Source organism: Eurytemora carolleeae, unplaced genomic scaffold (assembly GCF_000591075.1).
Source record: "Eurytemora carolleeae unplaced genomic scaffold, Eaff_2.0 scaffold178, whole genome shotgun sequence".
In the NCBI taxonomy this organism is placed as follows: domain Eukaryota; kingdom Metazoa; phylum Arthropoda; class Copepoda; order Calanoida; family Temoridae; genus Eurytemora; species Eurytemora carolleeae.
The window spans coordinates 390,059-403,861 of NW_019396294.1; the positions used below are offsets into that span (position 1 = coordinate 390,059).

At 33.9% G+C, this 13,803-nt stretch overlaps 1 protein-coding gene across 1 annotated transcript; it reads left to right on the forward strand.

Moving 5' to 3' along the window:
* The first annotated feature begins 7,118 nt into the window (after window positions 1-7,118).
* On the forward strand, window positions 7,119-12,917 carry LOC111700383 (chromosome alignment-maintaining phosphoprotein 1). The gene is made up of 7 exons (XM_023471271.1): window positions 7,119-7,322; window positions 8,009-8,621; window positions 8,925-9,183; window positions 10,587-10,688; window positions 11,056-12,379; window positions 12,481-12,575; window positions 12,787-12,917. The coding sequence occupies exons 1-7, from the start codon at window positions 7,122-7,124 to the stop codon at window positions 12,899-12,901; spliced, it is 2,709 nt and encodes a 902-aa protein (XP_023327039.1). The 5' UTR covers window positions 7,119-7,121; the 3' UTR covers window positions 12,902-12,917.
* The last annotated feature ends 886 nt before the right edge of the window (window positions 12,918-13,803 follow it).

The following is a 13,803-nucleotide window of genomic DNA, read 5'->3' on the forward strand; positions in this document are numbered from 1 at the left end:
GGTTCTAAATAACTTTATAACGGCTTACATTAGAGCACTAAAACTTCTTCACTTTTTCAACATCATAATCTTTTTATGCAAATGATATGGGTGGAGGACAGTCAAACGACGGGTCGGTGTTTCAAAAATCGTAAATGGTTAATGATATTTTTTTAAATTAAGCTAAATTTATATATTTAAAATGTCTTGAAAAATGAATGTAATAACATGTGTCACATGTTAATATCTGTCAGAAGTAAAGCTATTTATTTTTAAAATGTTTTTCAGAGGTACTTTTTAAAAATCCTCCCTTGCACCCTAACCATACAAGATACCGGTCTAATTCTTTTTACAATAAGCAGGCCTTGAAAATTTGGACTAGGGACATTTATCACAGTTCCCTATCTAAACTGTAAGGGCAACCCCCCCCCCCCCCTCAATGGGGATTCGGGATAGGGTTAAGCATAGCTTAGGATCCGGATCCAGATCAGATGGATCCGCAATATTTTGGATTCCTGAATCCGGATCCATGGATCCGGAACCAAGGGGGATAATATCAACCAAAAACAAGAATCTTTTGCTTTCCAAACCTAAATCTGAACGGCTAAAAAAAGAGAGATTATCATAAATGTCCCTGTACTCCCTGTACTCCCTGTACTCTCTGTACTCCCTGTACTCCCTGTACTCCCTGTACTCCCTTATTTTGAATTAGGTTTTAAGATGAAAAAATGTAAAAAATCACAAGCATAAGTGAAAATCAATTTTTTTTAGCATTTTGATATGGGTGCAAGCAACAAAATCGGCGTAAAAACCTGGGTAAACATTTTTTGTCTGTATCTATTTTTTTAGCATTAAAAAATTGTTTTTTTTTTGCTTTAAATCTGTCAATTTTAAATATGTTTTTAATCTGAAATTTGATTTGTTTCCACAATACAAATTTATTGAATTTCTGTTAACAATTTTTTGTTTCATTTGTATTAGTGTTTTTTTTTACATTTTCATGGGCGGACACAACATTACACCAGGGGGTGCAAGATTCTTTAAGGTACAACAATCTTGACCTGAAAAACTCAGAAAGGGTTAAAATTAATGACTAAAAACTAAAAAGCTGGATTTTTTACTTTTCACATCATTTTAGATAGGTATTTTGCCTGTTTTGCATTATGTTTTTGAGAAGCTATTTGCATTAAAACAAAACAAAACCTGGAGGTATAAGATGTATTGGATTTGTGTTAATGTTTTCGTTATTAAGGGTTTCACTGTAATTAATCTATAAATAAATGTATTATTTAAAAATATTAATACTTCATTAAAGTATTTCCTCCACTCGACGAACTTCTTCTCCTTGAGGAGATGGATACAGACGAACTCCATGATCAGACCGTTTAGTTTCCCTAGAGTTGGGTTTGTTTTTGAATATCTTATATGTGAGGTCAAACTGGGTCAAACAGTCATTTATCCTGACGTTGAGCTCTCTCAATATCCGCGTTAGAATGATATCTGAAAGCTTTCTTGAGTGCAACAACGCATTGTTGTTTATATCCTTCATCTTTCATCTCCCTCGATGGATCCATAGAGGCTACAGGGTCTTGAAATACATCAAGCATATCCGAAACTGTCATCTGTCCAGACCAATTCTGCAATTCCTTCATCTCCCTCTACTTCATCTCCCAGTCCTTGTATGTTGGTAGAGATTTCCTTTTCCTTGCCGGTTAACTGAATATTCCTTTAACCGGAGTTTGCAGTAATCTATGAAGCTCTTGAATATCTTTAATTTCCAAAGAGAATAGAATATATTAGAGGGGAATTTACTAGAAAAAGTGTAAAACAACCATTTTGTTGTACTGTTGCCATACTGCAGGTGTACTTCACATGTTTGCGCTATATAACCTTTTGGGCCCTGGAACATCATTTCATTGAAAATCTAAAATTAATATTAAAAGAAACCCAAATTATGAAATAGGCTGGTTTCATAATTGACCAATGATCATTTCACATAGACTGAGGGATTATTTAAATTCCACTCTAATGCATATTCTATTCTCTTTGTTAATTTCAGATCTAACTATCTGATATATTTGATCTTGAATCCAGGCTGGACAAAGATCAGGGAACAAGGTACGCATCCCTGTCATCATCTCCTTCTCTAGTTCCTCCTGGGGATCCAGCTCAACCTAACCGAGGTCTTTGGAGAGGTAGGGTTCCTAGATCTATCCTGTACAAGAGAATGAGCTCTGAAACCTCCCTCAGAAGGAGTTTGGGACCTGGAACCACCCTCAGAAGGAGTTTTGGACCTGGAACCACCCTCAGAAGGAGTTTGGGACCTGGAACCACCCTCAGAAGGAGTTTTGGACCTGGAACCACCCTCAGAAGGAGTTTGGGACCTGGAACCACCCTCAGAAGGAGTTTGCATCCAGGATCCACTTTGCACAGGAGTTTGGGCCTGGGAACCAATCTCATTTTAATCGTGTAAATGTAGGGTTTCCACCGGAATTCCGAGTTATGGTTTACGTACTGAAATGATCCGGAAATTTTTTCCATTTCCATGTTATGGAAAAGGTTCCGGAAATCCGGAATTCCCAAACGATTTCCGGAACGATTTTTCCCGTAAACCGGAAATTTCCGGAACTTTGTTCCGGAATCATGGAAGGTTACGGAATATTATTTCGGAAAATTCCTGTTTACGGAACAATCATTCCGGAATTTTCCGGGAAAAGGTTCCGGAAAACATCTTAAACTTATGTAAAAGATAAAACCAGTGAGTAATATTATCTAGATAATAATAGAATGTGCGCCTGGTTTAGCTGTATTTAAAGTAATACTACTGTGAATTATCATGAGATATAAATCCTGACTGCCATAAGATCACTTTTAAATAGGTGTGTATACAGTATAGTATATATTACGTAATTACCGTGTCTCATGTTCGTTGAACTATTTAAAGTCATAAAACATAAGTCTAAAAGTCGTCCTCCTATTCCAGAGTTTTCTGGTTCTCACTCTATTTATATACTTTGCTCGTCTGTTTGTTTGTCCGTTTGTATACAATAAACGTCAACACAGTTGAATCCACCGAGTCCAAAATTTTTGAGGCAACTCGCATGGCTCAAGGAAAGTTTTAAAACTGGTTAAACAAATTGTGCAGGAAAAAATGTCGAAATTTATTATTTTTTAATTCACCAATTTAAAGCCTAGTTTTTATAAACTCTTATTCATATGGTTCATTTCATCCCATCCTGATCAAATACGGAGGGGAGAGTGGGGGGGCTAAGCCGATGACCCTCTTGAAAAAGAAAAATAATTTGTCAAAAAAATTTTTGGGGAAAGTGAAAACTGTAACTGTAAAATAGTCATGATTAACTACAGTAAACTATTTGTGAATATATAATTATAGAATAGAATGCGTATTTAATATATGTCAATTAATAAGTTTTAACTTTTAATGTTTTAACAGCGTGGAAATTTTACAAATTTCCGGTTTACAAAATGGAAACTGGAAACTTTACGGTTTCCATTCCGGTATCCATTTGATTCGGAATTATCCCGGAATTCCGGTTTACTCTTCAAATTTCCGAATTTCAAAAATGCAAATTTTTTTCCGGAAAAATTGAAACCCTATTTCGAACTATTTACTAATACACATTGACACAAGAAATATCAAAAGGGGGTGGGGTTGCAATATATTGTAAAAAAAAACTTGAATCCAAAATTGATACCTGGCCGCATAGTTATACAAAACACTTTTACTTTTGAGTCGATGAAAATGCATTTCAACCCTATTCTCTAAGGCCTTTTCTAGGGGGGGGGCGCCAAACGCTCACCCCAGGCTTTACATAGATTCAGACCCCCAGCCTTTATAAGAAATTACGATTCAAGTCGAAACTTTCAAATCGCGGGCTCAGGTCCTCTTAACTTTCTTTTTATTCCAATCTTATTTTAAGGAATTTTTTATTAGGCAATTCAAAAGTTTGCAGATTTTCTGTGTTTGTTTTGATTTCATGTCAATCAAGATTTAAATCATCATAACCAATAATATGTTTCAAATAACTTTCAAATTTTCAATCTAAATATGAATGTATGGATCTAAAAAACTTTAAATTCTTTTGTAAATCGAATTCACTATTATGTCCTGTGCACGTTAACGATAAAAGCCTAAACAATGTGTATTTCTCCGCCCAGGGCATTTCGTAACAATAAATGCGTCAGTGTATGCTTCAAGATTGCGTATTTACTTTTATTACAAATATTACAATGGAATTGATAGACAAGCGTCACGTATAAGGTTTTCAATTAATTTTAAGATTTCATAAATCAAGATAGTTTCACAAACATTGATTGTTTTTTTTTCGACTTTAAAAAATAAAATTTTGAAGCTATCATAATATAATATGTAGATAAATTAACATTTTATCAAAAATCCTCTTCAGTCTTATCTAAAGTATGAAGTTTTTTACAGAATTATTGTTATTACTTTGCGACATCATAGCTCGGCAGTTTCTTGTCGTTATTAAAAGAATGAGAGAGGCAAATAAAGATTTAACTTTTGACTTCTCATCATAATAAGTTGTATTTGGATGCATGCAAGATATTAAACTAAAATAAATGATTAGTTCAATATCGAGCAAAATTTATAATTCTAAAACCTTTAAAAAGACTAAGGGGTTTAAATTGATGTATAGCCTGAGCCTATCATTTAGCCTATATATCCTGCAGAAAATACTTAGAATCCATTTTTTTAGAATTTAAGACTAAAATGTAGACCATTAGCCTATTAGGTAATGCGAAATATTTCTGTCAAATCGTTATATTTTGATTTTCTAACAGTGTACGGCTAAAAAGTTAAAGGAGCATTTTTGGAGAAAGATTTTTAAAAAATTTAGATTTTTAATTTTATAAAACTATAAAATTACAGATTTGAGATTTGAAATTAAGTGCGCGGCAATGATTTCACATGGATTGTTATCATTACCGTGCTTCAGTTAATCCTCATAACAGGAAGCGTGCACATAATATTTTAGTGCGCGCATGTTCAGTGTTGAACATTAATTTAAGTGAAATCTAATTTCAAAAGAGGTTTTTAGTACGCATGTATTATGAAGAGAGTACACAAAAGTGTAGAAGGGGGGGAGAAGTTTGTGTAATGGAAGTTTAGATTGAAGAAGTGTTGTCTGCGTAAACATAAATTGTGTAATGTTGTATGCGTGGACCCAAATTGTGTAATGTTGTCTACATGAACATAAATTGTGTAATTTTGTCTGAGTAAACACAAATTGTGTAACGTTGGATGCGTAATAATAACTTGTGTAATGTTGTCTGCGTATACATAAATTGTATAATGTTGTATGCGTAAACACAAAAAGTGCAATGTTGTCTACGTAAATACAAATTATGTAATAATGAATACGCGTAGACACAAATTGCGTAATATTGTCTGCGTGTACAACCTTGAAAATATGTCGAGACAATTATGAAATGATTTACGATTAATTAAAAACTTAAAGTTCTCACACATATATAATTAAACAACTTTTTAACAAGTAGTTTTCTATATAGTTTCATTATTCATTTTACTAGTTTTCTTTATAGTTTCATTATTCATTTTACAAGTTTTCTATACAGTTTCATTATTCATTTTACTAGTTTTCTATCTTTCAAAGTTAAAAAAATTATTTTGCGAAACAAAAAATGAAATTTTATTAAAAATAAAATCAGGTTTTTCTTGAACAAAATCATGTCATGTTTGCCGTTTACCCCTCTTTTTGACCTGATATCTTAACACCCTATTACCTGAAAATCCTAAACTTCACATTTTATTCCTCTATTTCACTCAAATTTCCTTTTTATCTTACGTATTTGAGTGTTTTTTAATACAACACTAATTTACAAAAAAAAAATCCAGGAAATTTTTTTTGAAATCCTGTCCATAAATCCCCTGAAATGAACCGGATCTGAATGATCAGCTGTAAGCTGACCCCTCTCCTCCCTCTAGCTTGAACATTCTTCTCTATATAGTAAACTAAACACGGTGCAGTTAATTCTATACACCTGGAGATTGGAGAACATACCGGAATAGAAAGTATATCCTTCTATCCTACATTTTAATCAGGAACAATTATTTACACAAATGATTAGCTACTTATGTATACTTTGCTTTTCTGTTTGGTTGTATCCAATAAACATCAAAACGGCTGAACCGATCGGGCCTAATTTTTTTAAGGGACCTCGGGTGACCCCAGGGAAGGTTTATGGATGATAGAATTTTCATAAATGATTTTTGAAAATTTTGAAAATCCACGATTTTTTTATAAAATCGGCGAAATTTTTTTGATTTTGTTTTACAATGTTTAAAAAGAGAACATGTTCACAATTGAAATAGAAGAATAAAAGCCTGGTATATAATAATGACAAGTCTATACTAAAATGTATTCAAATAAATTGTGGGTAGTATATTCTAAACCTTTCTGACTAGAACAAGCTCAGTGTTCAAAAGTTTGGATGTTATAATTTATAAATAACTAGGCTTTTAGGGTGCTTCGCGCCCATCTTCTATTTAAATGGTGAACATGTTCTTTTTGTTTACATTTTAAAACAAAAAATTCGCGGATTTTCAGGAATTTAAATTTTTTACTAAATTAAAAACCTTTAAAACACATTTTTTAAAATTTTTATCATTCATAAACCTACCCTGTGGTTACGTGATGTCCAACAAAAAATTTGGGCCCGATCGGTTCAGTCGTTTTGACGTTTATTGGATACAAACAAACAAACAGACAAATATGTAGACAAGCCAAATTTATATATAGATTAACATTTTTACAATATATTTTTTTTCTTTCTAGAAAGGTTTGAATTCACAAGATTAAATCGAGAAAAAAAAGAAATGCATTATTTGTGAAATATAAATAACTTGGCAAAGATTTGTATGTTTAAAAATACAGATTTTAGGTATAGGGCTACCCAGACATATACAAATACAAGTAAAATGTTTAATTCGGTCTTGTATACATTCAATAAAACCTGCTCAGTAAGCAATGATTAAATTTCTTTTGTGGAAAATTTGAAGTGAGCAATTTAGACTCTTCGTAAGATTAATTTTTATAATTTAGAATCCTATATTAATATTTCTTAATTTCAGAAAGAAAATGTCAGGTTTAAGTCCAGGTCTTATATCTCCAGATAGACCTGTTCGGGTTAGAGATCAAAGTAGAACGGGACTACCAATGCTCCGGAGTAGGGACCAGAGTAGAACGGGACTGCTCCGGAGTAGGGGTCAAAGTGAGGATCAGAGTAGGACGGGATTACCAGTTTTCCGTGGACGAGATGTTGTAAAATCAAAGATCCAGGTATGCAAGTACTTGCAAATAATAACAGTGGCAATATACAGGACTACCTACACAGGATGAGACTGTAAAGACGACCGAAAACTCTTAAAGGGAGTGACCGGCTATGTAAGGTAGTTGAACTGAGTATGCAGTGCTGTGGAAAACTTCTTCGTCATTTAAGACAAATAAACTAATTCTGAAAACGTATCCACCCCCAAAGTAGGAGTTTTGAACGTCGAATTTGCGCTCAAACCAGGATTTACAGATCTCTTATATAATTTAATATGTCTCAAATGAATCCAAAAGAAGTTTTCCACAAAACTGCATACTCAGTTCAATTACCTTACATAGCCGATCACTCCCTTTAAAATGTGACAATCCCAAAGTTAAATTAAGTATTACGATATAGTAATCTAATGGCTTCTATATTGATTTAGCAAAGAAAGAAACAAGTTTACAGTTGCAGGGAATCGTAAATATTAGGAAACAGAGAGTAGAAATTCCGCACAATCGTCTGTGAAGTCTTATTCTTTGTGGTTAACCCTGTATATCTTCATAATGAAGCAAAATAACTTGATAGTGTTAAGACGACTTGAAGAATTCGTTCAGATAACGCAGCAAAGATTTATTTTTCAGAAAGAAAACTGCTTATAAACAAGCCTGAATAGAACATGATATATAACTTTGTAAAAATTTGGTTTCTTTAGAACTTTGGACCTTCTCCTCCTTCTCCTCCTCCTAGCAGAAGAAGAGAGAAATCACTGACCAATCAGAGATGGAGTAAACCTGAACCTGAACCTTCTCCATCCAATCCTTCTCCAAGATGGAACTGTAAATCTGAACCAGAACTTTACCTATCCAACCCTTCTCCAAGATGGAGTAAACCTGAACCAGAACCTTCTCCATCCAACTCTTCTCCAAGATGTAGTAAACCTGAACCAGAACCTTCCCCATCCAACCCTTCTCCAAGATGGAGTAAACCTGAACCAGAACCTTCTCCATCGAACCCTTCTCCAAGATGGAGCTGTAAACCTGAACCTGAACCTTTTCTATCCAACCCTTCTTCAAGATGGAGTAAACCTGAACCAGAACCTTCTCCATCCAACCCTTCTCCAAAATGGAGCTGTAAACCTGAACCTGAACCTTCTCCATTCAACCCTTCTCCAAGATGGAGTAAACCTGAACCAGAACCTTCTCCGTCCAACCCTTCTCCAAGAAGGAGTAACCCTGAACCTGAACCATCTCCATACAGAGCTAAAAACAGGAGTAGGTCTACCTCAAATTTGCCATTTCGTCGTAACATGAAACCAATTGGTGTCGGTACGTATTATCCCCCAGTACCCCATTATCCCGTATATCCATGCAGAAAGGGGGGTGTTTGTAATCGACCTGCTTTTACGCAATATTTATCAAAAAACTTTGAGTAATTAAAAAGCCAAACATAGTAAATGACTCTTAAAAGCACTGAAAATAAATTCCATTCTATTTTTTTCTTGAGACCCGATTCGGCGAACCTACAACTCAAAAACAGTTACTTTCATCCTTAGTTTGAGCAACCAACTAAAAATACATTTTCTTAATACTAGCTCGAAAGAAAAAACTCAATTTTGTTAATTTTTTAAGATGAACAATATGTCGAAGAGGAGAAGAATGGGTACAGTCTACCCTGCCACCCAGAGAACTTAAACCCTTCCGACCTTGCCAGGACGGATTCTACTTCCTCTCTAGCAGTTAATTATAACAGTTATAACACCCAATCTCAGAGTAGGAGAATATCTTGTGATAAAAGTGACTCAGCTCAAAGTGACATTAGCTCCGGTTCTAGATCTACCTCTAAGAGCAGAATCCCCGTCAAAGTTAGGGGTAAATCACGGGAGCAAAGGTAGGTTGATTAAATCAAATAGAATTAAAGAAATCCTTCTCAATCACACTCCTCCATTAGTAAAAATCAATTATTATTTTTTTTCGCGTCGCGTAAATTACAGTAAATTTCACATTAGACTAAATCTTACATGTTTTCAATCATAACGTTTCTATCTTTTTAAATTATTTTGAGAAGAAAAAAAAAGGTTTTGAATATCTAATGTACAATCTAAAATCAGAGAGCTAAACGAGATCACAGAGTCATACCAGTAATTTCACATAATGTTTATTCAAAGTCCAACTTTCTTTGTCTAAATTGGTAACAATTTTGAGTCAAACAATAACAATTTTGGTAACAATTTTGAGTCAAATGAATTGGTAACAATTTTGAGTCAAATGAAAATGAAAGTAACAGAAAAAAACTAAAGTTGTAAGGGACATATAAGGGACATCTAAGGGACATAAAACCCCCTATATGCCAAAAAGTGGAGCAAACCTCAAGACAAAAATCTGCAAGGTATAATATTTTAATCTCTTTTTTATCCATACAACCCGATGTTGTAGACCTTTAATATTTCAAACTATGCATTCTTTTAGATCAAAATTTCTAAGGTTTACACTACCAGATTGTAAAGATATTGTAATAAGAAAATTTGAGTTTGTGGTAAAAACTCATTCCCTTGCAGACTTTTTTCTTAGGTTTTCTCCACTTTTTGGCATAAAGGGGGTTATATTGCATGGTTGCAACAAAATGTTAAAGTTTAGAGCAAACCAAAAATGGAGCAATTCCATGCAGTAGAGAGCAAACACCGTGAGCAAAAAAGGAATTTAAAAAATGTCCAGATTGTTAGCTAAGAATCAGATTGTTAAATAAGAATATGCGTTAAATTCTTTTTAAAACAAATTAATTCTTTTAATCATCATTTTCAGACACTTAAAAAGTGTTACATTCCTTTTTAATGCCCTGTTATTTGCAAAAAAAAAATTATTTTAATGAATTGTAAAATTGTTCACATTATCTATCTATCTTTGTTTATCTTTTTTCTAACTGCAGAACTATTGCAAAATCTTAAATTGCAAATGCAACGCTTGATGCAAGAGTGCAAGGACAAAATTTCAGACTATTTAAGTTTTTTTTGTTGCAATATATATTGAGACGGCAGAGGAGGGAGGGGCAATATTGAGACGGCAGGGGAGGGGGGGGGCAATATTAAGATGGGGATTTCCTTCTGATCTATTTTGAGTACAGACATAAGAAAATATAGGATTTTTGTAACACAAAAATACCTTCAAAAATTTAATTTTGAAAGAATTATTTCTATTTTAAGATCATTTCTGAATCAATGTAGATAATTATGTTTCATCCGCTACAAAGGTCTGATTGAAAACCAAAAATACTTTTTTATCATTCTGTTTTGTTAGGTTATCCTTTTCCCGTAGCCAAGAGGATTTATTAAACCTTAAGAAATCCTTGAACAAATCCTCGAATATGTATCTGAAATCCGCAAAATCTCCTCAAAGCAGGTTGATATATTTATAATATTTAAAATTAGTTTGTATCTCTGTTTTTGTGTCTGTTAGGATGTCTGGTCATAACTCCGGAAATTCTAAGTTGTGTGGGTCGACTTTAACAGCGAAAGTTTAATTTCCAGGCTAATCTAGGTTTCCAAGCTAGAAATATATAAAGTAGTAATCTCTGTTTGTATATCCGATTATAACTTTATAACTCGGGAACCCCTGGACCGACTAGTATTTGATAAACCGTTATTATGAGTTTTATAACATATAATGAAACTCTTATAATACTATATTGAATTATTTGAGTTTTTTTTACAATATTATTAACATTAATAATATTATGAAAATAGTAATAAGGTTTATAACATTTTAGGAAGCAATCACAAGTTTTGGTGTCAGATGTACAAAATCATAATATACAGGAGCAAGCTAAGGAGGAACAGGGGCCTAATGTACAGAAACAAAGTGTACTTACATCAAGTGAACAGAAAAAAAATAAACTCCCATCAAGCGTACTGCAATTAAATGTACAGGAACACAGTGTATTGCAATCAAGTGTACAGGAACAAAGTGTACAGGAACACAGTGTACATCCATCAAGTGTACTGGAACAAAGTGAACTTCCATCAAGTGTACAGGAACAAAGTGAACTTCCATCAAGTGTACAGGAACAAAGTGAACTTCCATCAAGTGTACAGGAACAAAGTGTACTTCCATCAAGTGCACAGGAACAAAGTGAACTTCCATCAAGTGTACAGGAACAAAGTGTACTTTCATCAAGTGCACAGGAACAAAGTGAACTTCCATCAAGTGTACTGGAACAAAGTGAACTTCCATCAAGTGTACAGGAACAAAGTGAACTTCCATCAAGTGTACAGAAACAAAGTGAACTTCCATCAAGTGTACAAGAACAAATTGTACATCCATTATGTGAACAGGAACAAATTAAACTTCCATCAAGTGTACAGGAACAAAGTATACTTCAACCATGTGTACAGGAACAAGTTCAGAACCAGAATGTACAGCAACTAAATGTACAACCACTAAGAGGACAGCAATCTGTCCAATCTGTCCAATCTGTACAATCTGTAAACGAAAATGAAAAATTGACAATACTAGATGATTTCAACTATTCTGCTTATACTAATGTAAAAATAAGATATGAGAAGTACTCAAGCATTTATGAAAATGTTCAGGGACAAATCGAAGATAAATGTTTTGTAGAACAGGGATGTAATACAGATGATACAAAGAAAATTGATGAACTAATGAACGAGAAAATTACAGAAAATAAGTTTCATAAAGAAAATACAGACGATAGCGAATTTTTCTACGAGAAAGTTAGTGAGAATAAATCCGGGAAAATGTGGGAAACTGAATCGGAGAAAATACGGGGAAATGAATCTGAGAAAATGCGGGAAACTGAATCGGAGAAAATACGGGGAAATGAATCCGAGAAAATGTGGGAAATTGAATCGGAGAAAATACAGGAAAATGAATCTGAGAAAATCCGGGAAACTGAATCGGAGAAGATGACTGACATCGAGGCGGAAAACGCCGGTCCTTCAACGCAGAATGAAAAAGTAAACAAAGCCGGAGAATGTTGGACTCCTGCCAAATGTTTTCAATTAAATATCAGAGATACCGAGGGGCCAGGAGTAGGGGGGACACCAAACAATCTTAGATTAAAAATACAGGGATCAATCTTTTAATAATGCAATCTTCTTCCCCTAAAAAAATAATTGTTTTGATTTCAAATTTTATTATTCTAAAAATATATTCAAGATTGATTATAAAGGAGAAAGATACGTCAGTTTTAAACCTACCCCTGAGTAAGGATGAATGGGGATTAGAACCTATTTATGAAGGATTGGACATCAATCATACTGCAAGGTATCTAATTTTTGGGACGGATTGTATCAGGGTTGGTTACTATAAACTAGGAGTTAGGACGGATTGTATCAGGGTTGGTTACTATAAACTAGGAGTTAGGACGGATTGTATCAGGGTAGGTTACTATAAACTAGGAGTTAGGACGGATTGTATCATGGGTTATTACTTTAAGTGGGGATTTGGGACAGAGAGAATATTTCTTCTGATTTAGAGAATGTGATATCCCGGAGCCTCCTTCAAGGAGTCGGAGTAGGAGACTCGGGCTCAGTCCTTACTTTGCCAGGAGAGAAGGAGGTCTAGGGGCTAAACAAAAGGAGAAAAGGTAAACTCTGAAAAAGGGGAAACACAGTTTGAAAAAGGGGGGTGGGGTGAGTGATTTTACGGTCTATAGCAATTGGAAAAGAGTTGTACAGTGTATACAGCTAATACAATTTAGAATTTAAACCAGCTTTAAGTCCAAAACTGACTAGAACTTGTTGGGAAATAGTTTTACAAATAAGATATTGCAATCTATATTTATATATACTCTGCTTGTCTGGGTGTTTGTTTGTTTGTTTGTATCCAATAATCGTCAAAACGGCTGTTTGCGTTTCGTTCCGCAAAAATTGCGCAACAGTTTTGCGAATGGAAACCCTAAACCTAACCCACAAATAATACAAAATTTACAGCTGTCGCAGGTCCGATATTGCAGTAGGTCGGAAAGTTAGTATGCCATGTGGGAGAACTGGTCTGATTAAAAGTGTCCAGCTTAGTGGTATAAAACTAGGCTTTTTTTGGAACAATTTAAGCCTTTAACTATTGATTTTTAAGCAGCCATGTTTTGATTTTTTGAGAGCTTACTAATCGCAATAATTATTCATTTTGTTGTGATTGATTGATTGCAATATTAATAGTTTGTTCCAAATATATTAGAAGTACAATAGGTGGCAACAGAGAAATGGACCAATTATACGCGACGTCACAAGTGTCAAATATAACAAGGAAAACTAAATTTCCTCACATTAGTTTACACGTTTCCAAGATTAAATAAAAAAGTGTAAAAGCAGAAAATAAAGAACAGATAAAATTGCACTTATATTTTACTGTAAGATAAGCACTTTATTCTAAAATTATCACCTTACTTTGTAAAGCTTATAATTTCGCTGATTTTTCTGCTTTGTTGCTGAACTTTCAAAAATATTTAAGTTCCTCCAAAAACCTTCCCAGAGATCGTGTGTATAAGATATCA